The 24,004-nt window shown below is 38.4% G+C and overlaps 3 protein-coding genes across 3 annotated transcripts; 1 reads left to right on the forward strand and 2 right to left on the reverse strand.

The window, feature by feature from the left end:
• Nucleotides 1-8: 8 nt before the first annotated feature.
• letmd1 (LETM1 domain containing 1) lies at nucleotides 9-7,370 on the reverse strand. Its single transcript, XM_033969916.2, has 9 exons — nucleotides 7,227-7,370; nucleotides 6,813-6,970; nucleotides 5,943-6,058; nucleotides 5,777-5,859; nucleotides 3,894-4,074; nucleotides 3,700-3,801; nucleotides 3,160-3,312; nucleotides 2,566-2,662; nucleotides 9-2,501 (listed from the first exon to the last, which is right to left on the reverse strand). Exons 1-9 carry the CDS (start codon nucleotides 7,340-7,342, stop codon nucleotides 2,425-2,427), a joined length of 1,083 nt encoding a protein of 360 aa, XP_033825807.1. The 5' UTR covers nucleotides 7,343-7,370; the 3' UTR covers nucleotides 9-2,424.
• A 304-nt stretch (nucleotides 7,371-7,674) lies between these two features.
• zgc:56699 (uncharacterized protein LOC405758 homolog) lies at nucleotides 7,675-12,739 on the forward strand. The gene is made up of 7 exons (XM_033970073.2): nucleotides 7,675-7,762; nucleotides 8,067-8,171; nucleotides 8,244-8,350; nucleotides 10,125-10,251; nucleotides 10,826-10,912; nucleotides 11,020-11,077; nucleotides 11,837-12,739. Exons 2-7 carry the CDS (start codon nucleotides 8,090-8,092, stop codon nucleotides 11,916-11,918), a joined length of 543 nt encoding a protein of 180 aa, XP_033825964.1. The 5' UTR covers nucleotides 7,675-7,762; nucleotides 8,067-8,089; the 3' UTR covers nucleotides 11,919-12,739.
• Nucleotides 12,740-16,471: 3,732 nt separating this feature from the next.
• Nucleotides 16,472-22,813, reverse strand: nr4a1 (nuclear receptor subfamily 4, group A, member 1). Its single transcript, XM_033969564.2, has 7 exons — nucleotides 22,721-22,813; nucleotides 20,724-21,511; nucleotides 20,137-20,266; nucleotides 19,525-19,688; nucleotides 18,860-19,062; nucleotides 18,256-18,434; nucleotides 16,472-18,104 (listed from the first exon to the last, which is right to left on the reverse strand). The coding sequence occupies exons 2-7, from the start codon at nucleotides 21,498-21,500 to the stop codon at nucleotides 17,851-17,853; spliced, it is 1,707 nt and encodes a 568-aa protein (XP_033825455.1). The 5' UTR covers nucleotides 21,501-21,511; nucleotides 22,721-22,813; the 3' UTR covers nucleotides 16,472-17,850.
• Nucleotides 22,814-24,004: the final 1,191 nt, after the last annotated feature.

Consider the following 24,004-nt stretch of genomic DNA (forward strand, 5'->3'; position numbering starts at 1 on the left):
AAATAAAATAAGTTTTCAATTTTATAATTTGGCACAGCAAAAAAAAATACATTCATAACAATTATTTCACAGAATATATACACAAATGAATATGAACTGTATTGTACAAAACACAAACCAACAACCTACATGCACTTCCCCTTTGTTCAAATAGACCTAGAACATGAAATAAAATATTGTGCAAGTGTGATCCAAGCAGGTAAATCGCACACAATTTCAAGTAAACATCAAATAAAGTGCCTGTCTTTCTTTTTAGACAGCTCCAACTGCTGTGTTGCACTTAAATCAACAGGGATGGTCAGTATCTATACTACTATAGGAGAAGCCACTTAAGAACATGAATGTCATTGCAAATTGTGTAATTCTTTTACGCAACAGACTTTATCTAATCTCTGGTTTCTTACTTCAAAACCACTAAAATTCTTCTTTCACATGCTGTTCACAATGCAGACAGATACAAGCAGAGAGGGCAATATTGACAATAAATAAATCTATCAATAGGTTTTTAATTTTTCCAATAACAATTAAATAACTTTTTTTATTTTAGAAGTGTTTCTTAGGTATTGCACTAAAGGTGAAAACAAATATAAAAATTAATCACAAGTGCAGTATCACCTTGTTTGTATTCAGTCTTTTCTTCCCGCTTTTTGATAGTTTTCTCATTATAGACAATATTAATATATGTGACAAACCTTCAATAATTGTATCTTGAACACAATATCATTATCCACCTTTAGATACAAGGCAATAGGTTTATATTTAAACTACGTAAATGCATTTGAGGTAATGGTATGTAACGATTCAGTACATGTAGTAAACAGGAGATATCTATATGCTGTGAATATATTTTAAATAACTGGAATGGATCTGATCAACTTTGCTCGTCTTATTTGGGATCTGCAAGTATTTTTCAAGACAACAAACTACATTTTCTTATCTCTATGTAAAGTAATAATGATAAGCATAATAATGCCAAGTGTGAAGATATTATGGCACACATGGCAAAAGCTTTGAGTAGCAAAAAGTAAATTGAATCAGAATCTACCCAAAATATATTGGGATACTGTGACTAAAATATTAACTGCGATTCAGTGATAAATCTATTTATCAGTAGATATCCAGCAGTTAATGTATTTGTTCCACTTTTATTGTTTTAGCTAAAGCATCTCTATGGATGTTTTGACTTCTTGATGGATGGAAGATGGACTTTGCCAACTTTGTTCAATTTATGTCATGATGTTTAATCTCAATCTCAGTACAGTATGTCCTGGTAATAACAGTGACCTTATCTTATGTATAGAGAAAGGTTAAACAATATTATGACTTTATGATTAGCCTTGCCAGCAACAATAATTCTCACAATTTTTTTGAGTTCACAAACTCTTGAGAATCCATCTTGAACAGCTCCAGCTGAATCGTTTGCATGTGATTGGTCCCAGAGAGCCATCCCAGATTGATGTGTAGAACTCTATTGAGAGGGCTACACATATCAAACTGGTGAGGGCCAGGTTAATAAACTATCACATACACAGTGCATCATTTCATATTCTGTTCATTATAAACCACATAATAATGTGAAGATTTTCTGGCAAAAGCATAGAATAGCAAAAAGCAAATAATCCAATGACAAAATCTAGCCAAATATATATCGGAATTGTGACTTTAAGATGTTAACCTGTTGGGGTTCATTCAGTAGTAATCTTACAGAATAGTACAGTTTACTTCGATTGTTTTGGCTATGGCTTTTGTGCTAGCTGGTGGATTTTACAAGCAATATGATTTGATTCATGACCTTTGATCCCAATCTCAATATGTCATATTGTGAAATACCACTTACTATTCAACTGTTATAATGTAGAAATTCTTTTGATATTTAACATTTTTGGATTCTATTTTACATACACCTTATGTATAGAGACACAAACGGTTAAAGAAGACATATTAAACATAAACACCATGCCTTATTTCAGATTCTGTAAACTGCAATATTGATCTAAAACAGCTTTTATAATTGGCTTCCTGTTCAAAACTGATTCTCTACTGCTGGCCATGCCTCTTCATAGTGGCAATTTATCATAGCAAGCAAGAAATGTTTCATGTAAAGTATTTTTAGTTTTGGAAAAGTATTAGTATAGTATTAGTATTAGTATTAAGTAGCATTTTCTTATGTCTTTCTCATGTCTCTAATTTGTCAAAGAACTGCAAGTAAGTACAGCGTCGTGGTCGGGGATAGAACAATACCGGACAATACAGGATTACTCAAACATGCAAGAATTAATCAAAATACCACTCTGAGTCAGCTAATGATCAGGGAAAACTATTATAATAAGGTTAAAACTCAAGTTTTGTGCGTAATATGTCTCCTTTAAGGTTTAGGGCCTTTACATTTTCAAGCTTGCCTTATGCTGATTGGTTTCCTTCCTGTCAGTGTAGTCTGGCCCTATGTGAATAGTTGGTCGATAGAAAAACAATGTTGTGCAAAAGCAATGACACTTCTGACTCTGCAAAAAAAAAAAAGAAAAGATTTTTGTCCATTTTATTGTACAAAACAGAATAGAAATTTACCTTTTAGAGTAGAGGAAACCTGAAGCCACTGGGACAGCCATTCACGGCACTGGTTAGCATTGAGGCTGTCAGAATTGAGTCCTCTTAAATAACAAGCCTGGGAAACACACAAATGTAAAAGATTACAATATCAGAAAGTTATCTTGTAATATAAAGTTTAAATTTTGTGTTTTACATTTCATACATATTTTGTTAAAAAAGCAGACGGAACTACATACACCATGATCCTTTGCTCCTTTTCAGTGCTTCATGTTCTCAGTTTTAACCTTTACAAACACGGGGCTTTGGAGTATTTTAGCAATTATTAGGACATAAGACAAATTAGTGAGTGAGCTTATCCACTATATACTACGGCCCTGATATGTCATTGGGCAAAGGACTGATGTTTCCTGACTGATATTATGGCATATAATATCCAAGCTTACTGTTGACAACTAGAAATGACTTAGTCTATTTAAATAACAATTTGATTAATTACACAGCCCTAACATACAGACACTATCAAACTGTGATATGATTGCCATTATTGCTATATGACTAGTTGACTGACTCTTCTTAGAAATGGTTTAAAAAGCATGTCTTGAGTGTATTCACCTGTCTGAGCTCAGTCTCACTGAGCTGATGAGGGCCCAAGCGGCTGAGGGCGCGGTCCAAGTACAGCAGCTCCAGAGCGTGACTGTTCAGCCTCCGACCGACCACGAACACCGGCAGGTGAGGGGTGAGGAAGAGCAGATGACTCAACTGTCTCTGCAAATACATTCAAGAATTACCATAGTGCTGGACAATTAGAAAAACAAGAAATATGCAATAATAAAGAGATTAAGGCTCCTGCTACACAGTTGATTTATAGACTAATCTTAAGCTTAACAGGACAATACATTTTTCAATTACAATTTCAACTTTTAAATTACATTGTCCAAAGTCAGTAGACTCTGGGTCGGACATTTAGCAGCACATTTATAGACTTGTACCGCTACACATAAGCAACATCTGGTTCATTAAAACACACATTTAAAAAGGAACCAGGTCCAAAAGATTAAATTTATGTATTTTGTGGGAATATAAGGCACAGGCAAAATTTTTCCTTTTGGCTAAAAAGTGCAAACATCAGCTGGACAGGGAACTTTGACAAACCTTTTGTTCAGTGTGCATCCTCTTTATGCCCAGGGGAGGTCCAGAAAACAGACCTCGGACTGCGAGTACTTCAGACACTTTTAGAGTTGATCCACTTTGCACCTGTAATTAAACCACATACAATATAAAAGGGAAGGTTTTTTTTTTAATATATGTAGTTTTAGAATTCATCATTATGTTAATCTTTCACTTACTTTGGCACACAGGTCTTTAAGGCACTTTTGTAAGGGTTCTTCTTTTACTTTGTGGTGTTCCAGTCCTCTCAGTACAGTGGGATAGTGCTGCGCTCTCATTGAATGATAAATGCCCCGAAACGTGACCTGCTGCTGCGGCGTCCAGAAGTGAGGGATCAACAGCTGACGCGGGAAAAAGTACCTGGCAAAAAGTAAATCAAGATTCAAAAATAAAAGGAAAGGAATAATAATGAATGAATGAGCGAGACATTGTATGACTGATCCACACCACCAGGATCTACAGCACAGACACCGGAATGTCATTCAGGCTTGAGAAGTGTAGCCGGATGGTGACAAAGAGAGGGAAGGTAGTCCACACAGAAGGGGTCTCCCTCCCAGAAGGGACAATAGCAGACATTGAGGACAGTTACAAGTACCTTGGCATCCCACAAGCAAATGGCAACCTTGAAGAGGAAACAAGGAAAGCAGCCACAGCCAAATACCTCAGACGAGTAAGGCAAGTCCAAAGGAGTCAGTTCAATGGCAAGAACAAGACCCAGGCAATAAACAGCTACGCCCTGCCAGTAATCAGATATCCAGCGGGAATCATAAACTGGCCAAAAGAGGAGATACTGAGATATTAAGACTGGAAAGCTCCTGACCATGCATGGTGGGTTCCATCCCAAATCCAGCGCCCTGAGACTGTACGCGAACCATAAGGAAGGAGGCCGAGGACTAGTGAGTGTGATAGCCACAGTCCAGGATGAAACATCCAAGACCCATAAATACATCACAGATAAGGCCCCAACAGATGACATGCTCAGCGAATGTTTCAGACAGTGGAGCGCAGAGGAAGAGGTGCTGGAGGAACCATCATGGGAGGACAAGCCCCTGCACGGGATGTACTGTACTGAAGTGGCTGATATCAAGAAATCCTACCAGTGGCTTAAGAAAGCTGGACTGAAGGACAGCACAGAGGCACTCATCCTGGCTGCACAGGAGCAGGCCTTGAGCACCAGAGCGATAGAGGCCCAGATCTGCCACACCAGACAAGACCCAAGGTGTAGGCTGTGCAAAGAGGCCCCTGAGACAATCCAACACATAAGTGCAGGGTGTAAGATGATGCAGGGAAAGCAGACATGGAGCTGCATAACCAAGTGGGGCATAGTGTACAGAAACATCTGTGCAGAGTACGGACTGGAAACCCCAAGATCAAGGTGGGAAACACCTCCAATGGTAGTGGAGAATGATCGAGCCAAGATCCTGTGGGACTTCCAGATACAGACTGACAGAATGGTGATGGACCAACCGGACATTGTGGTGGTGGATAAACAACAGAGCAAAGCAGCTGTGGTGGACATCGCAGTACCAAGTGATGGGAACATCAGGAAAAAGGAACATGAGAAACTAGAGAAATACCAGGGGCTCAAAGAAGAGCTGGAGAAGGCCTGGAAGGTGAAGGTAACAGAGGTCCCGTGGTCATCGGAGCACTAGGGGCAGTGACCCCAAACTGGAGGAGTGGCTACAGCAGATCCCAGGAAAAACATCAGAAATCTCAGTCCAGAAAAGTGCAGTACTAGGAACAGCAAAGATACTGTACAGAACCCTCAAGCTCCCAGGCCTCTGGTAGAGGTCTCGAGAGTGGAAAAAAGGGGATGAGACCACCGGCGGAGGGTGAAGGGTGAGGAGGATATATATATATATATATATATATATATATACATATTTGATAGATAAATAATCAATCATATCTCTCCATAGATTTGATTTACTACGTATCGCAATTTTCACAGTTTTGGAGATCCACAAAATTGGAATATAAAGTACATTGGCTGCAAAAAGAGCTAATTAAAAAAACAAAAAAGTTTGTAATTACATTTACTTAAATGAGAGACGTAACTTACATCAAGACAAAGACTAGATAATTTGCAAAGGGAGGGATGGAGATCAACACCAGTGGGATAGCTTTAATCAGATCTCTGCGAAACTGTGAGGAAGGAAAAAAAACTCTTTCAGAGCACAATTATTTATGGTGAATAAATCGCTATAACACAACAAATTGTGCATCACCTGTCTGAGTTTCTCCATTTCTCTGTATGGCAGGTCTTTGTACTGCAGCCGCTCACTACGGAGCTTTGATTTAATCCTCCTCACCTCATTTGCATCTTGAAAGAGTAACTTGAACCCTGAAAACAAATGTTTAAGTTTCAACATACCATGATGCATCAATGATTTGATGTTCTCTAAACATGGAGTATCAGTGTTTCAGTTTTATGCAGCTAAAATCTAGAACAGTGAAGATGTGAGACAGGCCTCTACTTTGACAATGTTTAAATCCAAGCTCCAAACAGTTGTGCTTAGCTGTGCATATGACTGCAAGGTTTTTATTCTGAGTTCTTTAGTTTTAAAGTTACTTTTATGATGATTATTTATGTTTTGATTTGTTTTTATTGTGATTTTAATGTATTTCTTATTCTGTAAAGCACTTTGAATTATTTTGTGTGCAAATAGTGCTACACAAATAAACTTGCCTTGCCTTGTTTTCATACAGTGTTCCAAATTATACTGTCCGGGTTTATGGGTGATATCTCAGTTTTTGGGCCTATCCACATGAAACTAAAACTGCCAAAATTGTATGCTAATGTATTCTCTGTCAAATGAGGTGAATTGTTTCTTCACTATAACAGTCTTTCCAATAAATTTTCTTTGTACTATTATGGCACTAGTTAATTATATAATTATAAATGTTACCATAGCCACTCCTGTGAATTTTATCTTCTGATATTTCTTAAATCTTTACTATACACTGAGGCTGACCCCTGCTCTTCATTAAAGATCTGATCATGATATAATCTGATCTGACATACACTGACAACCATTATGATAGAAAAATTTTAATTATATTTGTAAGCAGTATATAGAAGCAGCTTGGGGCATTACCTTCAACAAATGTGTGGTGGAGCAGATAAAAACGGGGGAACCGCCTTTTGAGAAATCCTTCGTATTTAGCGTTGGCAAAATTGAGCTTTGAAGAAACATATCGACCAATACCTCTCCTTACTTTGGATGTGGAGTAGTATTGTTTACCAAGAGGCAACCTAAAAAATATACAAGAGGCGACAGCAGATGACCTTTAAACTGTTTGTTTTTTAGTTTTTTTTAGATTTTTATCGACATACACTGAAATTTGTAATATGTTTTAGCTGAAAATTGGAATAGAAAGTATCAAACATAATATATGACTGCAGATGTGTTTTGATTGGGTTATGGTATGTAGTTAGCTCAAGGATATCAGTGAAAACAATGTAACAAATGAATAAAACATCATATTAATTGTACAGATTTGACCCTTACCTGGTCTGACAGGAGACATACGGTGAGTAAAGGCAGTTTGTTGTCCTGCTGATCCTGAAACCACAGATTCTGGCCAAAGACAGGTGAGCGCAGAGGCTAGAGCAGGACAGCGCCATGTTGAACTGTGCACTTCCGCGTTACCGTAATATCAGGGATACAGAACAACCCGATATGTATATTACCGTAATACCCATGACAAAATCATTTGACGATTTTAAGAGGTCCATGTGTATTTATAACAAAAAATAAATGAACATGTTCACAATAAATAAAAAAATGTGTTACCTGGATTTATAACAAAAGTAAATAAATATGTTACATCAAATTAATAACTTTTATCAACAAAAAATACAAATACATAGAATAATATTATTGTATGTGTTATTAAATAAATATTAATCATAATAACTTTTAGAACTCAAAAACAGATTCCAACTTCCATGTAACCGTGTCACGTGGAGACGACACTCGTGAGATTTAGAAAACGCTTGGCGTGTTTTTTCAAAACTTGGGGCAATCAGCATTTCTCCAAAAAGGTTTGTATAAAATTCTTATTAATTAGCTAATAGGAAGTCTCTTTCTGATGTGTATGTTTTACCGAGAAAAAATGTTGTGAAGACATTGATAGTTGTTTATGCTAAAAATTTCCTTAGCTACATTCGCTAACGGTTACAAGTAATTGCATGCGTCTTAATGCGGTTAGCTCTTTACAGTTCAATAAACGGAAAGTGGTCTTGCAGACTATTTGATCTACCTTGTGCATTGCACTTGACCTCAGTATTTTTTGCCAACCCATGATTTGCATTTAAACTGTCTTTTATTGTTATTTTACCTTTTTAGGGCAGTGAATTGAAAGAAATACAATGAATACAATTACATTTGGGACCACCACAGAACCACTTCACATTGCTACTGCTGGGAGAGACCAACCAGCAGAAGAATTTGGTAAATAATATAACATAAATTAATGTGTGATATATTTAAATTTGAAATGATTGATTTATTGTTGTTTTTCAGATGATAAGGGCAACATTGATCCAGATAGACTTCTGCAGTGCCCCTTTGATAAAAATCACCAAATCAGAGCCTGTCGTTTCCCTTACCACCTCATCAAGTGCCGTAAGGTCTGTAAAGTTTCTTGGATGAACAATTTTGTGAAAATATCAAAACTGCTCCAACATGTACCGGGAACAGGTTTGACTTACTGCCAGCAATGCAAACACAGCTCCTGCTCCGGTCATACAGGGACCGGACAGCCCTTAGCAAAGGGCCCCGGACCCCATACTCCTGGAGCACCCCCCAAAGGACACCTCGAGGGACACGGTCGAATGCCTTCTCCAAATCCACAAAACACATGTGGACTGGTTGGGCATACTCCCATGAACCCTCGAGGACCCGATGGAGAGTATAAAGCTGGTCCAGTGTTCCACGACCGGGACAAAAACCACACTGCTCTTCCTGAATCCGAGGTTCGACTATCGGTCGGATTCTCCTCTCCAGTACCCTGGAGTAGACCTTACCGGGAAGGCTGAGGAGTGTGATTCCCCTGTAATTGGAACACACCCTCCGGTCCCCCTTCTTATACAGAGGGACCACCACCCCGGTCTGCCACTCCAGTGGTACTGTCCCTGACCGCCATGCGATGTTGCAGAGACGTGTCAGCCAAGACAGTCCCACAACATCCAGAGACTTGAGGTACTCAGGACAGATCTCGTCCACCCCCGGAGCCTTGCTACCGAGGAACTTGCTAACCACCTCGGTGACTTCAGCCAGGGTGATGGACGAGTCCGCCTCCTCGGAAGATATGACGGGGGGATTGAGGAGATCCTCAAAGTATTCCTTCCACCGCCCGACAACATCCCCAGTCGAGGTCAGCAGCTCTCCACCCGCACTGTAAACAGTGTTGGTGAAGCACTGCTTCCCCCTCCTGAGGCGTCTGACGGTTTGCCAGAATTTCTTTGAGGCCGTCCGATAGTCCTTTTCCATGGCCTCCCCAAACTCCTCCCAACCCTGAGTTTTTGCCTCTGCAACCACACGAGCCGCGGCACGCTTGGCCCGCCGGTACAGGGCTGCCCTTTATCACCGGTTCTGTTCATTATATTTATGGACAGAATTTCTAGGCGCAGCCAGGGGCCGGAGGGGGTCTGGTTCGGGAACCACAGGATTTCATCTCTGCTGTTTGCGGATGATGTTGTCCTGATGGCTTCATCGAGCCAGGACCTGCAGCAGGCACTGGGGTGGTTTGCAGCCGAGTGTGAAGTGGCTGGGATGAGAATCAGCTCCTCTAAATCCAAGGCCATGGTTCTCGACCGGAAAAAGGTGGTTTGCCCTCTCCGGGTGGGTGGTGAGTCTCTGCCCCAAGTGGAGGAGTTCAAGTATCTCGGGGTCTTGTTCACGAGTGAGGGAAGGATGGAGCGTGAGATTGACAGGCGGATCGGTGCAGCGTCTGCAGCGATGCGGTCGCTGTATCGGTCCGTTGTGGTGAAGAAGGAGCTGAGCCGGAAGGCGAAGCTCTCTATTTACCGGTCAATCTACGTTCCTACCTTCACCTATGGTCATGAGCGCTGGGTAATGACCGAAAGGACAAGATCGGATGGATGGATCAAAACTGCTGTTCCTGTGATATACATTGCAATCAATTTCTAGTCACAGTTGCAGGTACAGTGTAAATAGGCTTTAATATTTTTAATCCTAATATAAAAAAGCATGTTTGCATAGGTCCTAATGATTTTTCTACACAATACAGTCATTGAGATGGGATATTTTGCTCATTATAATGATTGGATAACTGCAATAATTCCATTTTGCTTAATAAGTACTACAGGTTTATCAAAGTCATGAAACGGGATATAAAAAGTCATTTCATGTGATTTATTTATTTATTTTCCCCTCCTCTAGAATCATCCCAAACTGGCCAGTGAACTGAAAACCTGTCCTTATAATGCCCGCCATCTGGTCCCAAAGCATGAGCTGAACCACCACACGGAGACCTGTGAAGACCGGATAACTGTAGACATTATGGATGGTGAGATGAGTTTAGTTTTTATTTATGATAAATCAAGGAATGCGTAATGTGAGTGACAGAAAAGCAACAGCCTCATCTTAAATTGTGACTTGCATTAAATGAGCCCGTATTTTTATCTGTGATCAAATTACGTCAAGAATAACACAAGAATAGAAGAATAAATGTGCACGAAGATCAGACTCGATAAGGGAAAAAATGCTACAGTCACAGTAACCGGGTGTAAAAAAGACTGAGTCACTGGCTATAATTTCAAAATATGCTAAACCGCAATGATTCTTGATGGCTGCATGCATCCAAAGTTTGGGTTTAACTTTCTATCTCTATGGAACAGTTTCCATGAGAATGGAGATTCTTTGGCATGTTTGAAAATTAAGACCATCTTCTCCATAGAGACAAGCAGGTGACAGGCCATTCACCAGATAAGTTACAAGATGGTCGAGAAAGTCATGTCTGGTTACACATTTTTCAAGGCTTATTGGTGTAATGATAAGAGCTGTAATGAAATAAAGGTTGAAATCTAATGCAGTGGGCTTTAATCATCACTTGAATGGTGCTCCTGGTTTGCTGTTTGCAGAATCAGTTACAAATGGAGATGGTAATAGTTGGCAGGTTCCAGTCAGCACCTGGGTGAACCCAAATGTGACTGAGGACTGGGATGCAGGTGAAATCTTTATTTTGCATGTTTTACGCACATGTTGTGTTTTGTTGTATTGTATTGTGTTCATGTTCAAATGTGATTGTGAACAATGCATGTTTTATGCCCTGTAGATGCTGAGGATCGAGCGGTTCATTTTGTGTGGGGTGAAAACACTGGCGTGAATGCCAGGTAAGGGTTCTCCTCCTTTGTGGATAGGCTTCTATAACAGATGACTCTTTGGTGGTCTAATTCAAGAAGTAACATAGCTGCAATGACACTGAGTGGCTACGACTCTTGCCTTGCAGCGAGAACCCTGGAAAGAGGTCAACTCAGAGTTGTCAGTTTCATAGAGATGAACCTAAACTCTGAGTCAGTCACCATGGCAACTCACTCTGTGAATCTAACCTGGTCCGGAGCAGGTTTTATTCCTTTTAACTTGAGTGTGAAAGTTGTCACACTCAGTGACAGATGGACCAGATGCACTTAATAAGGCTGGACAATAGTTGTATTAATTTATACTTGACACTTATTTCATTCAAATACTTCTTTTATCAGTTTATGTGTTGGGAAGTGCACATCATGATACTTTATGCAAGTACTTATACTTTTAATATTTAATTCAGATTTTAATTTAAGTGCTGTTATTTCTATTTCCGCTCCAAACCTGTTTAGTGAAACTGAAAACTCAGGGTTAATCTTCCCTGAGACAGACAACTCAGAGTTAACTCTTAAATTTAGGGTTTACTGAACTTGCATTGTGAAAAGGGGGGCCCAAATCTTCAAGTTAAGGTGATCCTGTCCTGTCTAGCTCAGATCCCTGGTTACTGACTAAAGTGCGGCTTGTGCGTTTTACATTTACATTTGCATTTACATGTTTTCTGTTATATTGTCATATGTGACTAGGATTAAATGTAATCTCTGTCTCTTTTTTTCTCCCTAATGCTGTAGACAAGAGATGAGGCCCACAAATAATCTTGGACCAACTTGCAGAATCCCAAACACACTGCCCTGGCCGAGCTTCAATCCCTAGGCTGCTGTATCTGCTCTATGCATGCTACAATATTTCTTTAAAAAGGACAATGTTTTAAAATGAAAGCATTTGTGTGTTGTGTTATTTTATATTTTAGTATTGAGTCATCACTGAAGGGTTTGTTTTGTAATTGCATGCCTGACTGCACAAAACCATTGTAGGTTGTTTATGTATGTTTTTTTTTTTTTAATCTACTGGTGTTTTCTTAAGGTGTGGGACATTTCTAGGTACAAGACGAATCATTTTTATTTTAAAATTGAAACGGGTCGCCAGTTTATCTACAGCAATACTGGGGCAGAAAGTGAGAGAGGGAGTCTAATTGTGTGTACATATTGGACACATTATACTTGTGATCTGGGGAAAGTGTTCCAAGTTCAAATTTTTTGTTTTTGTTTGTCAGATGGACTTTGTTCTACTGCATGACCGCTAGATAGCGCTGTTGTATTAAATTGGTAGCCTCTTTTTTGGAGAAAAAAAAAATAAAACAAAATTAGCTTTTCAGTGTGCTGTTGAATAGCCCTGAACTCTTTCTTATATCAAAAATGATTTGTTTGATTTGGCAGTTCCAGTCTTGTCTTAAATTTCTCTTGGATGACTGTGTCAAACATTGAAACAGGGTCAAGTTGTTGAATGTTTAATATTTTGGCACCTGCAATTTCTATTCCAGTCTCTATGTGCATTACGATTAATACAAACTGAAAGTCATGTTATTGCTGAATTTCTAACTTTCTTTTGGTTAAATTAATCCTCACGTTCAGCTCAAAGAGGCAACTGCTGTTGTAATTTTGGGTTTTACAAAAATAAATTGAATTATTAAAGCCCTCAGTGCCCCCAAAATGTAATACAAAAATATTACATTATATTACATAAATGTGACTTTTTATATTTCAGAGAAAAAGTGACACATTCTCTAAATAACGAAGGACGGGGGACTGAATAACTGTGCACCTCATGACACCCCAAGAGGGACAGGTGGTCTCCCTATGCCCCTGTCACCCTCCCACCTCTGCCTCTGCCTGTGTGTGATGTCTGGATGTTATGTAAAAGTGCTGCCCTCCGGAGGCCTTGAGGTGTGATCTCGTGAAAGCTGCAGAGCGTCCGGGGCACGTCTTTGGGGTTTGTCTCCTCGAAGTGAAACCGAAGCCTTCCTCTTGTTTACTCAGGCACCACGTGACTGCACGGAGGCACGCGCATGTGCCCTTGAGCCAGAGCTGGGCACAAGTAACATTTGGTTATAGCAGCCTAACGTTAAACAATTTGTATTTTTGAGATTTTTTTCTTTTTTTTTCTTTTCTTTTTTTTTTGCATATTTAAGGCAAGTGCAGTGTTTTTAAAACTGATAGCTCTTTCAGGGGGTACTTGGACAGGTCTAATTTCTTGTTTAGAACTGCAGTGGTTTACCTGGATCAGCCCTAGATTATATTTTACTATATTTTATATATGTGATTTAGATCTGATGGTACTCAGAAAGCCAAATCTTTTCTCTGGTGGTATTTGGTGTGAACAGTTTGAGAGGCTAGTAGAGAATAAGACTTTAGTCTTCGAAAACCCATTCAGTGTTACATACGCCTCCAATAAAAACAACATACATGAATGATGAATGAATGAACGAACTTTACTCCAGTTAAAAATAATAATAATAATAAAAATCTCTTTGACTCATTTTGAACACAGCTCTTCTCAAAAATGTTTCCCAACTGAGGTTTCAAAATTAGCATTTTTCATCCCATAATATAGTCTGCATTACCTATAAGCTAATAACATAATTCTATCCCAAACATCACTTGATATTGTTGTCCAAAAAAGCCAAAAAAGTAGCTCAATTTTAATGATATCATGAAATGATATGAGTAATTTTTTGTCTGAATCCATCAAATAAAGTATTAATTACTGTATGAGTTTCTTTGTAATGCACTCTTTTTACTTTTACTTTGAAGGTGCACTGTGTAATTTTTCTAATGAGGTGTTTGCAGCTGACTGTTGGAGATGGAATTATTGTGCTTAGAATGAATCTTGCATTTCATAGTCAATTACAGGTGTTTTTCTACTAAAATACATTGGAAAACACAGTCACCTGTCTTACTGTGGCTGGTCTCCATGGATACATTTAATACCATGGAGCATTTTAGGCAATGCAATAACAGCTTCATGGGGACAAGCAGGAGACAGATCCTCTACCAGAAAAGATTAAATAGTGCAAAGGTGGGTAGAGTAGAGCCAAAAATTCTACTAAGAAGAGAGTAACTAAGTATTAAGATTAACGCTACTTAAAAAAAATAATACTCAAGTATAAGTACAAAGAAGTGGTCCAAAAAATTACTCAAATAAGGGTAAAAAGAAAAGTACCCACCTCTGCTTAAACTTTGCATCTTTAATAATATTATTTTAACTCATTATTTGAACTGCTACTTCTGTACTTGATGTTCTGTCTTGTCTGTCAATGGAAAATCTCCAGTCATCAACATATCAACATCAGCCCTCCCTCATCCACTTTATGGAGTAACCGGAGTAACGTGACTTTATCCTGTTCCCTGTTGCATAAGGCTAAAACATCCAGTCATCTTGTACCTATTAATATCTGTTTTATGGTTTTTGGAAGAGTTTATGATGAAATTCATGGTTTCTTCTCTCAGACAGCTTTTGGTGGGTGTCAGGTTTATACTTAGAGGTCAGACGCACATCAAAAACTGGATTTTTTTCGTTGGTGTTGGTCTTATTCAGTATTTGTACTTTTTAATTTAAAGGTGGAGATGTTATTGCATTAAATGTGCATGAAGCAAATAGGTCTGATCTGTTTTGTTTAGTTTTTTTGTTTTGTTTTGGGTTTTTTTTTTCCATAAATACACCTGTATGTGAATAAGTGCAAGATATGTTTAAGGGCATTGTGTGGATCTCCATGGAGAGGCACCAGAAAAAATACGTAGTATACCTTTAATCAGGAAAGTTACACTAAAGGAAACACACTATAGGCAATTCATGGGTTTTAACTTTTTCTTATCTGACTAGATTTTTTGTCATTGTACAGCCGAAACTTTGATGGAGCAGCAGTACCTAAAATTAGTAGATTTACATTGAACATTGATTAAAAACTGCAAGATTATGGGGACTTTTCACTACCACCACTTTTAAAAAGATGTTGTATTTAGTGTGTTAATCACTGTGGCAATGATCGTACTTTTTCATCAATCTGAAAAACAAAACAAAACACAGATATCACTTATTGATAAGGAAGTTCTGAGCACCCATGAATTGAACCCTGGACCTTGCTGTAATGTGGCAGAGGTACTAACCACTATGCCACCAAACTGTCCAGGTTTTAACATTGCAAAGACTGGAGGTGTTCTTTCTTAAAATGCCTTAAAACACCTTTTCACCAGGAGCATATGTGAACAGTATTTTGTTTAAGATGTTACTAAATCTTGCTAGTACTGTCTACTTTTAGTTTTTAGTTAAGAACTTTATAATTTTACCTCCTGATTGGACATTTGCAGCAGATATGACAAACATTTAGGTCAATCCACAACAGTTACCTTGCAAATTAATGTAAATAAGGGCCAACAATTGTCTAAACTGCACAATAGATATAATTAGACTAATAAAAATAAATGGCAACACTTTTATTTTGTTGAATTGAGGTTTAACTGCCAGAAAAATGCCTCACTTTTGTGTAAACTGTCTCATTTTGGATGTAATTGTGACAATAGCAACAGTATTCACCATTACTTCCTGTATTTTTGTACTTTTCTTCTCAACCTTTTTCCACAAACTGCCACTTAATTGAAGCAGTAGCATAATAAATATTTAGCACAAGTACTATCCCACCAAACCAAGTAATAATTAGAAAAACATGAAAATCTGCCATATGTACTTTAACCTGGAACCAATACCTGATACACTTTCCAGGATGGGCCAGTATCAGTATCGGGGCATTTGTAGTTTGTTAGTTCAAAGATAGTTCTGCTGACTGTGTTGTGCTACTGGAGTAGTCCTAAATGACGTTACATGATATTTATGTCATTAAGCGGTAGTAGTGTGGCATATAGCTGTGCATTAGTCATGTGCTTACTGTACATTACAGTGCCATACGATGAGCCAGCGACAATTTGAGACGTGCAGGGAATTTGATGGGCTAAAAAGGGCCTGGGACATAACTGGGAAGAGGTGAGCGAGGGATATTTTTTATAGTATTTTGTGACTTGTGCCAAAAATAGACTAAACTCTTGACTCAGGATTTGTGTAGCTCAACTACAGTAAGCTGCACTACTGTTTGAGACAGACAGTAAAATAAAAAGAACAGTATGTCGTTTTTAAAAAGATTATTATTTTAGGTTACCAGGGACCTTTAACCTACAGATAGAGGATGCATACATGTTATCTCATTCTCAGTACATGCACAGGCTTCATGTGAAAGCTCAGAACCTCCAGATTTCACTCACTGAGCTGCAGAGGCTGCACTAGCACTGATCAGTGGCTGGCTGCAGGTGCTGGGGTTTAGGTAGTGATGATTCTAATTCAACTGGATTTCAGCATTAAAACTCGCAACGCAAATGACTCATGTGAGGTGCTTTCTGATTTAATAATCATCTTGAGAACCAAAACACTAAACTATAGCATATACAGCTTTGCTAATAATGTTGTTTCCTCGTCAACATGTTTTGTTTCATTCACACATGTTTAACACACTAACATGGGTTACAATGATTTTGTAACTGAGAATAAATCAGCATTACAATTGTTATCAGTAAAAGTTATATTTGATTTGAACAACCTTTATTTTCAGTTAAAAAGGTAGAAACATTTACATTGTGCAAAAACATTATAAACATATTCACAAACGCACCAGTGTATCCACCTGATGTGAGTCAATTAGCTGCTCATTTCATGATACAGTAAAACAAAACACTCAAAGGAGTCAGTTCATACTCGGCCTGTCACGATCATTCAGATTCAATAAATGAGAAAATTAACAATATTTTGTAAGGGTCAGCATTTGTCGTACATATTTTGTGGTTTGTATAAGGACTACATTTTAACACTTGTATTTCAGAATATGTTTGTACATACAAACTACAGGGTTAGGAGCTTTTATGTAGAATAAAACCAGATATTTTGTTGTTTGTGGAGGAAATTATGATACTTAAAAAATTGCAGCTTTTACGATTTGCTGTGTACGTCTATTAAAATTTTGATTAAATTGTGGTTAATCTTACAGGCCTACTATAAAGTTGTCTTCTTATTGTTTATTGTTATATTTTAAGAATTGTATCGTATTATAAAAAAACATCTATGACAGGCCTAGTTCATACATTGAACCACCACATAGTGGGCGGGGTCAGGGGAAGGTCAGGGGAAGGTCAGGGGAAGGTCTGGGTGGTTCGAGCCCCCCACAGTCAAAAGGTCTGAGTTACAGAACAGTGGTTTGTGCATTTGTATCAGAAAAGCTGCTCTTTTGAGGCATTCATGTGTAACAGACCAAATCTCCACAGGCTGCTTCAGTGCATTTACATAGTGTCCACTACATTTCAGACATATTTCTGTTTTCCAGTAGTATCCAGTTCATTTGGTTGAAAATGTTCAGTGTTTATGTGTTAGATTTGTCCTTTGTTCTTTATTTTCATCATCTCTTAAAGCAACACCGTGTACCTTTCTGGAGGTCACTTGCATCATTCCATGGAAATTTAAAACCATACTTTGGAACATTCTCCATGGAGATAGATGAGTTTTCCCCCCACACTGTTGATTATTGTAGCTAAACAACAACATTTCCATGGAGAAAAGCAGGAGGAGGCTTTCCTTCAAGCCAAGTAAGAATCAGGTTTGTGGAGATGGAAGCCCTCTCAGAGTAAGGATGTATGTTTTTCAGTGCAATAATAATGTCAGAAATGAAATAACATACTTCTATTTTTTGGTTAAAAAGTTACACGGTGGGGCTTTAAAAAGTAAGTGTATCCATGAAGATTTTCTCAATGATTGGTGGAGGAGGGACCAGTTCTTCGAGTTTGAGATAAAAGATTCTCTGAAGTCCCTGAATACAAAGAGTCCTGAGCTCGGGCAGCTTCCCTAACAACCGTGACAGGTGACCGGGCGGCAAGGACAGTCCACAAGTGGAGACGTGATCTTTGAGGCAACTGATCAGCTGGTTCTGTAAGTCCTCCATTCGCTTTGACTCCCTCAGCCCAAGTCGATCTGCAGAGAGAAAAAAAACAAAACATTTCATTAAGTGAATTAGAGCTGTAAGTCTACAGTGCAGAGGCTTTAATTACAGTTTATTGCACACAAGTAAATGCTAGCTGTTTATAACACTGAAGTTTGTCTAAGCTGAGACAAATGTTCTTACCGGTGATGATGACGAGGGCTGCGAGGCAAGAGAAAGAGGAGACATCCAGCTTCATGCGATGAAGACTTTGGGAAAATTCAAGGATAGAATCAATCCAGTCTCCGAACGCTGTGACACACTGCGTTTTATGAAGCACCAGTCCACTACAGAACACCAGCTTTCCTGTGTCTGGGTTTGACCTAAAAGAGACAAACTTCAGTCAGTTTTCAGTCATTCTAAAAGAACTGTATGTCCTGTTTTTACAAAAAGTATTACAATCACAACTGAACCTGAAATACCAGTGCCTAAACTTGCAGATAAACTACACACATACAAGTTTTTCTCAGTATATGTACAGGCCATGCCTCATGTGAAAGCTCGAACCTCCAAAATTCCCCCACTGAGCAACAGAGGCTGCACTAGCACTGATGATTGGATGCAGGCGCTGGGGTTTAGTTTGTGAGGATTCAGATCAGAGGGAGTCCTTTTAGGTTTAAACCAACTGGCTTTTAACACCTCATGAGTTTGTGGTCCTTTGTGCCTTTTATTGATTTGAGTATTTCTTATTAAGTTTTTTGAATTGTAAATAAAGTACATGGATAGGCAGACAGATATCTGCACTCACCGAAAAGCCAGGCGTAAGATGAATAGCTCTACAAAGGCAGACTCCAGGAGCAACTCTTGGTCTTCAAGACAGAACTCTGTGAATCCCGGGATCCTTTGGGCCCAGGTCTGGATCGCCTCCAGAGACGAGCTGAGGAGGGTGTAGAACTGCTGCACGTGTTTGGGCTCTACTTTGGTAGGGGGCGCTGTGTCGCTGTCATCGTACTGAAAAGCATAAGACTATTTATACATCTGTCTCATGGACATAAGCTTTATTTATTTCAAGTGCATATGACAGGGTTGACTACTCATTTAGGATTTTATTACAAATCTTACTTCCTGATTAGCCTCGGGCAGCAGATTACTAAATTACACAGTAGTTATCAATAAGAATAACCTTTATTTTTTTAAATGAAGGATTAATCAGACAGAAAAATGCCTCTCTTGCATGTAAATTGTCCCTGCATTTTGGATGGAATTTTCTGTGTTAATGACATCAGCAGAGGTGTTTGGTTTTGTAACTCACCACAACTTCCTGTATTTTTGTACTTTTCTTCTCATTTTTTTTACCACAAATTGCAATGTAACTTATGTTAAATTATGATAAATATTTACCACATGTACTAATATCAGTTTTTGTCATATGCACTTTTATATGCAAGTTTTAAGTTTGATTTGCGGATTTACCTTGGAATGGTCAAGGTTCCCGACGCTGGGGTTGGAGTCGATGTGCGCTCTGACGAGTGATGCGATCATGTTCACAGGAGAGGGGGCCATGGGGGGGTCTGGAACCACTTTGGGCTTTGAAGGAAGTCTACCTCTTCGACCTTTTAAACTGTCTGTTCTCACCACTGCAAAACATTTCACCATTATTAGTATTGGATATATTCAAGCTGCTTAATCAAAGTTAAGCACTTGTTATGTTTACATGCACGCCAAAAATCTGACCATTATCTGATTTCTGGAGTTTAAGATTACTGAAACATCATGTTAAGAGTTGCATCTGATTTGAGAAATCTGATTTCTTTTGTTTTTCTTTTGGTTTTTACAAGCAGATTTATGTAAAAAAGGCAACATTGAAAGAGTCATTTTAAAATTCATCATCCTTTGTCTTCCAAATACAACAGTTACTCAAAAAAAAAAAATTAATGAATTAAAACAACTGACCCATGTCACCAGGGGTTTTTGATGATCAGATCTCTCTTGTGCATGTAAACACACTCCAAAATCATATCTTAAAATCAATCTAGTTATTTGATTTTTACTGACTATGTTAATGGTCCCACTGCAATAACTCACCTTCTTTAACCATTCCAACGGCGAGACACTTTTGAAAGCGACAGAACTGGCAGCGGTTTCTCCTCCTCTTGTCCACAGGGCAGTCCTTATTGGCCAGACACACGTATTTGGAGTTCTTCTGTACGGTCCTCTGTGGGATTAGACAAAGGTTAGCTGCTGTAGAATTTACAAGGAAACTGTATATCCATGGGTTTCAGAATAATGGAAAATTAGAACCATTGCCATAGGAATTTACAATTTAAAACAGATTATATCTTTTGAATGGGGAAAAGTCCTCATAATAATGCAAAGAGACCAGACAGAAGGTACAAAAGAAGACCAGAGGAGTAGAAGAGTTGAGGAGATAGCCTAAGATTTTTCAAGTATGCCTAACCATGGATTTCAGAGTGAGGAAAAAGTAGGACCATTACCATAGTAACTGACAGTAAAAAAACATAACATTTCAACTGGTTTTCAAGAAATGTGCTTTTTGTTATTCTATGTGATTCTATAAATTATGCATTTTTGTCAAACCTTTGTTAAAAAGTCCTCAAAATTGTATCTATAACATGAAAATGAAACCAATGCATTCTGAACAAGTTATTTACCTTGAAAAAACCTTTGCATCCCTCACAGGTGCGTACTCCGTAGTGCTGACAGGAAGCATTGTCTCCACAAACTGCACACGAACCTTCATTTGGGTTTTTCATTTTGGGAGAGGAGCTTTCTTCTTGCTGCTCGGTGCCATCTAGGCTACATTGCTCTATCGCCATAGCAGGATACGTCATAGATGCACTGTGAGAATGGGGTAAACAAAACGCCTCATGATCTTGGACATTGTGATGGGATTGCCCAAAACTTTGGGAAAACTGCTCAATCGACTCTGGAGCGAAAGTGAAAAATGAAGGTGTGTGCGATGTTGTTGTGTCCTCTACCCCCCAGTATCCCAGACTGGGTGAGTACGGGTCAAATGCTGAATCCCAAAACGAGACTGATTGTGTCAAATAACCTGGCGTGGAGGGGGTGGAAGTGGAGGCAGGGCTACTGTAATAGTCAGAACCAACCGGAGACATTGCTTCTTTGGGATAACCCACCGGAACACCAGGATAGCATCGAAAAACCTGAAGATCTTCTAGTTTAAATGGGGTATCGCTGACTAATGGGGCATTTAGAGGGGCAGGGGCAGAACTGGTGGTGAACTGGCACGAGTAGGTCTCAAAGTCGGGTTGCATCAAAGAGTTGATAGCAGGTAAACATGGAGAGGGGAGGGCGTCTTGGGGACTGCATGTGTCCGGTGAAATTCGAGACATAAATTCAGAAAGCTCTGCGCTGAACATGTTGTGGTCGTAAGGAGATGGGACAAGCTGAGGGTGCACACAAGTCATAGCTCCAACGGCTGCAAGAGAAAAAGAGAGACAGCATATTAGGCTTGTCAAAAGTATTAAAAATCAGATACTAATCAATACAAAAGCTGGTATTGAAACTAGAAACTCATTTGAGCAAGTATCAGTACTAAAAAGTCACATTCACAGGACAGAAATGAATCTTTCCTGAATATCTTTAGAATGAGCTTTACCAGAAAACGTATAAAACACATAGACAAGTATACATCCATGGACCACTATGAACCTACCTGTACGATTGAGGGATTACACAGATATAAGGCCACATGGGAATATAAAAGAAAGTACTACCATTTAATATCGAAAATGACATTGTACTATCTAAATAAAGAGGGGTTTTTTATTATCATTGTGGAATCAGAATTGTTATTCAGTATCGAGTCTATTCCATAGTATTTAAATAGAGTTAGATAAGATATAGTTAAAGCTGCACTATGTAACTTTTCTGATGGAGAGTCTACCACCTGTTTCTTTCTATAGATAACAACAACAAATGAATGCATAAACTTAACATTTTCCTGTAATGTTCCATCTCCATTTAGACAATTCATGCTTTATCTTTCTAATTACAATCTACAGTTAGAACTGTTATTATTATCTAAGAAGTCATAGCGAAAAAGGTACTATAAAGGATTCAGTGACTAAATATTTAACCTTTCTAAACTTTTAAAACAACAGTAAATGTGTGAAAACAATATTACCAAAATGACATTGCAAAATAAACTGCTACTGTTAGAAAGCCAGTTACTAAGAAGCATCAGACTTAAACTTGCAGACAGCAAAGATTACATGCAACATTTAGTTTTTTATAAAGTTGCAACTTCCAGAATGAAGCATTGAACACTGCAAACAGGCTAAGTCTGTCTAAAATGTGGAAAACTTTAGCAGCACTGTTTCAAAAGCTGAAGCAAAACAATACCATAACACTAAGCAGTAACTCGTATTATTAGCTGGCAAGGAATAGGTATAGATAAACTTCCTCATGTAGCGTAGTGCAGTTGTTTCTAACAAATACCATAATTGCACCATTGTATTTCTGTCACCAAACCTCACACGTGAGAACTGCCTTGTTGCTGTTTTGTCTGCTGCTTGTTGTTAATAGAACATTACCAAGATATTCATTTAGCAAATCTACAAGCCTATGTTTAGTGATTCCCCGCTCGTGAATAGCCTACAAACTGTAAATAAAACATATATCTTACCTGATGAATTGGTAAAGTTATGGTAACCTATTCAATAGCCGATCATCACCAGTTACGACTCTCCAGCTGAGTGCCGGTCTCATCTCTCCACACTCATTTTTTATAGTATGTTTTGAGTATACCCATGACGCCAGACACCTTCCATACAAGGCAGGTCGGTAGGCGGGGAGATTTCCACTCTTCAGCCAATCACAGCTCGTCTTCTGCAGAACAGCCGCGCAATGACGCACACCGGGATTCCGTTGACGCGCGTGTAGCGCAGAACCACAGTATTGTCTGCCCTCTCATTCACTCACCCGCCATAAACGATGATACGACACGCTGTAGTTTGGGCAGAAGTGACACCAGTTTAAAACCTACACACTGCTTTTGAATAGAAATTGAGAAGAAAAAAAAATGCAGGGTTTCAGTCAGATGACATAAGTATAGTTGAGGTTGGGGCAAGTAAAATTGAGCTACTATTGTTAACAACTTTCTGCAGGTCTTTAGAGTACAATTAGCAATTTTGTCCAATTTATTGTGCAAATTTGCAATTACAATGTTGTTTTATCTATAAATGCTTATATTTAGGTGTCCATCAAAAGAGTTTGTTGATGGACTTCCTGATACGTAGTAGTAGTAGTAGTAGTAGTAGTAGTAGTAGTAGTAGTAGTAGTAGTAGTAGTAGTAACAGTAGTAACAGTAGTAGTAATATTGTGAAACCTTGAAACTAGTATAAATGATTAGGTTTAACATATGTGATGTTTTAAATATCTCTCTGTCTTATTGTGCAGGGCTGCAGCCTTATGGTTTGCCCTTACCCATGTAATCACATTGTAGAATCTGAAAAGAACTGATAAGGCTACAAGCTCTTTATTGAGAAACAGCTCTGTTACTGTTATACATAAAATGGAAAGACAGATATTATCAATAAAGGAAGTAGCCAGAGGAAAATAGACAAAAATAACATGTTCAGTGAATGTGAAATTACATGTAATAAAAGATAACTTATTAAAAGGAATCAGATACAAATATAGCTGTAAAATCAAATATGTCGCTTGCAGCTATATGAATTCACTGGACTTTTTTGCATAAACTGAAGATGTAACATTGTTGAATACCATTTTACACACCTCAGAGTCATACTTATTCACAGATATTTTATGCATATGAATAAACCAAGCCACCAAATAGATCTATATTAGATTTCTACATTTGTGAAATCTGAATATAATAACTGCATTTCTTGGTTTCTTGCTTAGCTGCACAATCAAAATTTGAGGTAATGGGCAAAATATGCAACTT

This window comes from Periophthalmus magnuspinnatus, chromosome 7 (genome assembly GCF_009829125.3).
Source record: "Periophthalmus magnuspinnatus isolate fPerMag1 chromosome 7, fPerMag1.2.pri, whole genome shotgun sequence".
NCBI classification, from domain to species: domain Eukaryota; kingdom Metazoa; phylum Chordata; class Actinopteri; order Gobiiformes; family Gobiidae; genus Periophthalmus; species Periophthalmus magnuspinnatus.

Excerpts from the sequence above, each read along its gene's own strand:
- letmd1 (XM_033969916.2), bottom strand. The coding sequence starts at position 7,342 with ATGGCGCTGTCCTGCTCTAGCCTCTGCGCTCACCTGTCTTTGGCCAGA. Across the intron at positions 3,802-3,893 it reads TTAAAGACCTGTGTGCCAAA|GTGCAAAGTGGATCAACTCT; the intron begins GTAAGTGAAAGA and ends GTTTAATTACAG. Across the intron at positions 2,502-2,565 it reads GGTTTCCTCTACTCTAAAAG|AGTCAGAAGTGTCATTGCTT; the intron begins GTAAATTTCTAT and ends TTTTTTTTGCAG.
- zgc:56699 (XM_033970073.2), top strand. The coding sequence starts at position 8,090 with ATGAATACAATTACATTTGGGACCACCACAGAACCACTTCACATTGCT. Across the intron at positions 8,172-8,243 it reads CCAACCAGCAGAAGAATTTG|ATGATAAGGGCAACATTGAT; the intron begins GTAAATAATATA and ends GTTGTTTTTCAG. Across the intron at positions 11,078-11,836 it reads AACACTGGCGTGAATGCCAG|ACAAGAGATGAGGCCCACAA; the intron begins GTAAGGGTTCTC and ends CTAATGCTGTAG.
- nr4a1 (XM_033969564.2), bottom strand. The coding sequence starts at position 21,500 with ATGACTTGTGTGCACCCTCAGCTTGTCCCATCTCCTTACGACCACAAC. Across the intron at positions 20,267-20,723 it reads GATGCAAAGGTTTTTTCAAG|AGGACCGTACAGAAGAACTC; the intron begins GTAAATAACTTG and ends CTAATCCCACAG. Across the intron at positions 18,105-18,255 it reads AGCCCTCGTCATCATCACCG|ATCGACTTGGGCTGAGGGAG; the intron begins GTAAGAACATTT and ends TTCTCTCTGCAG.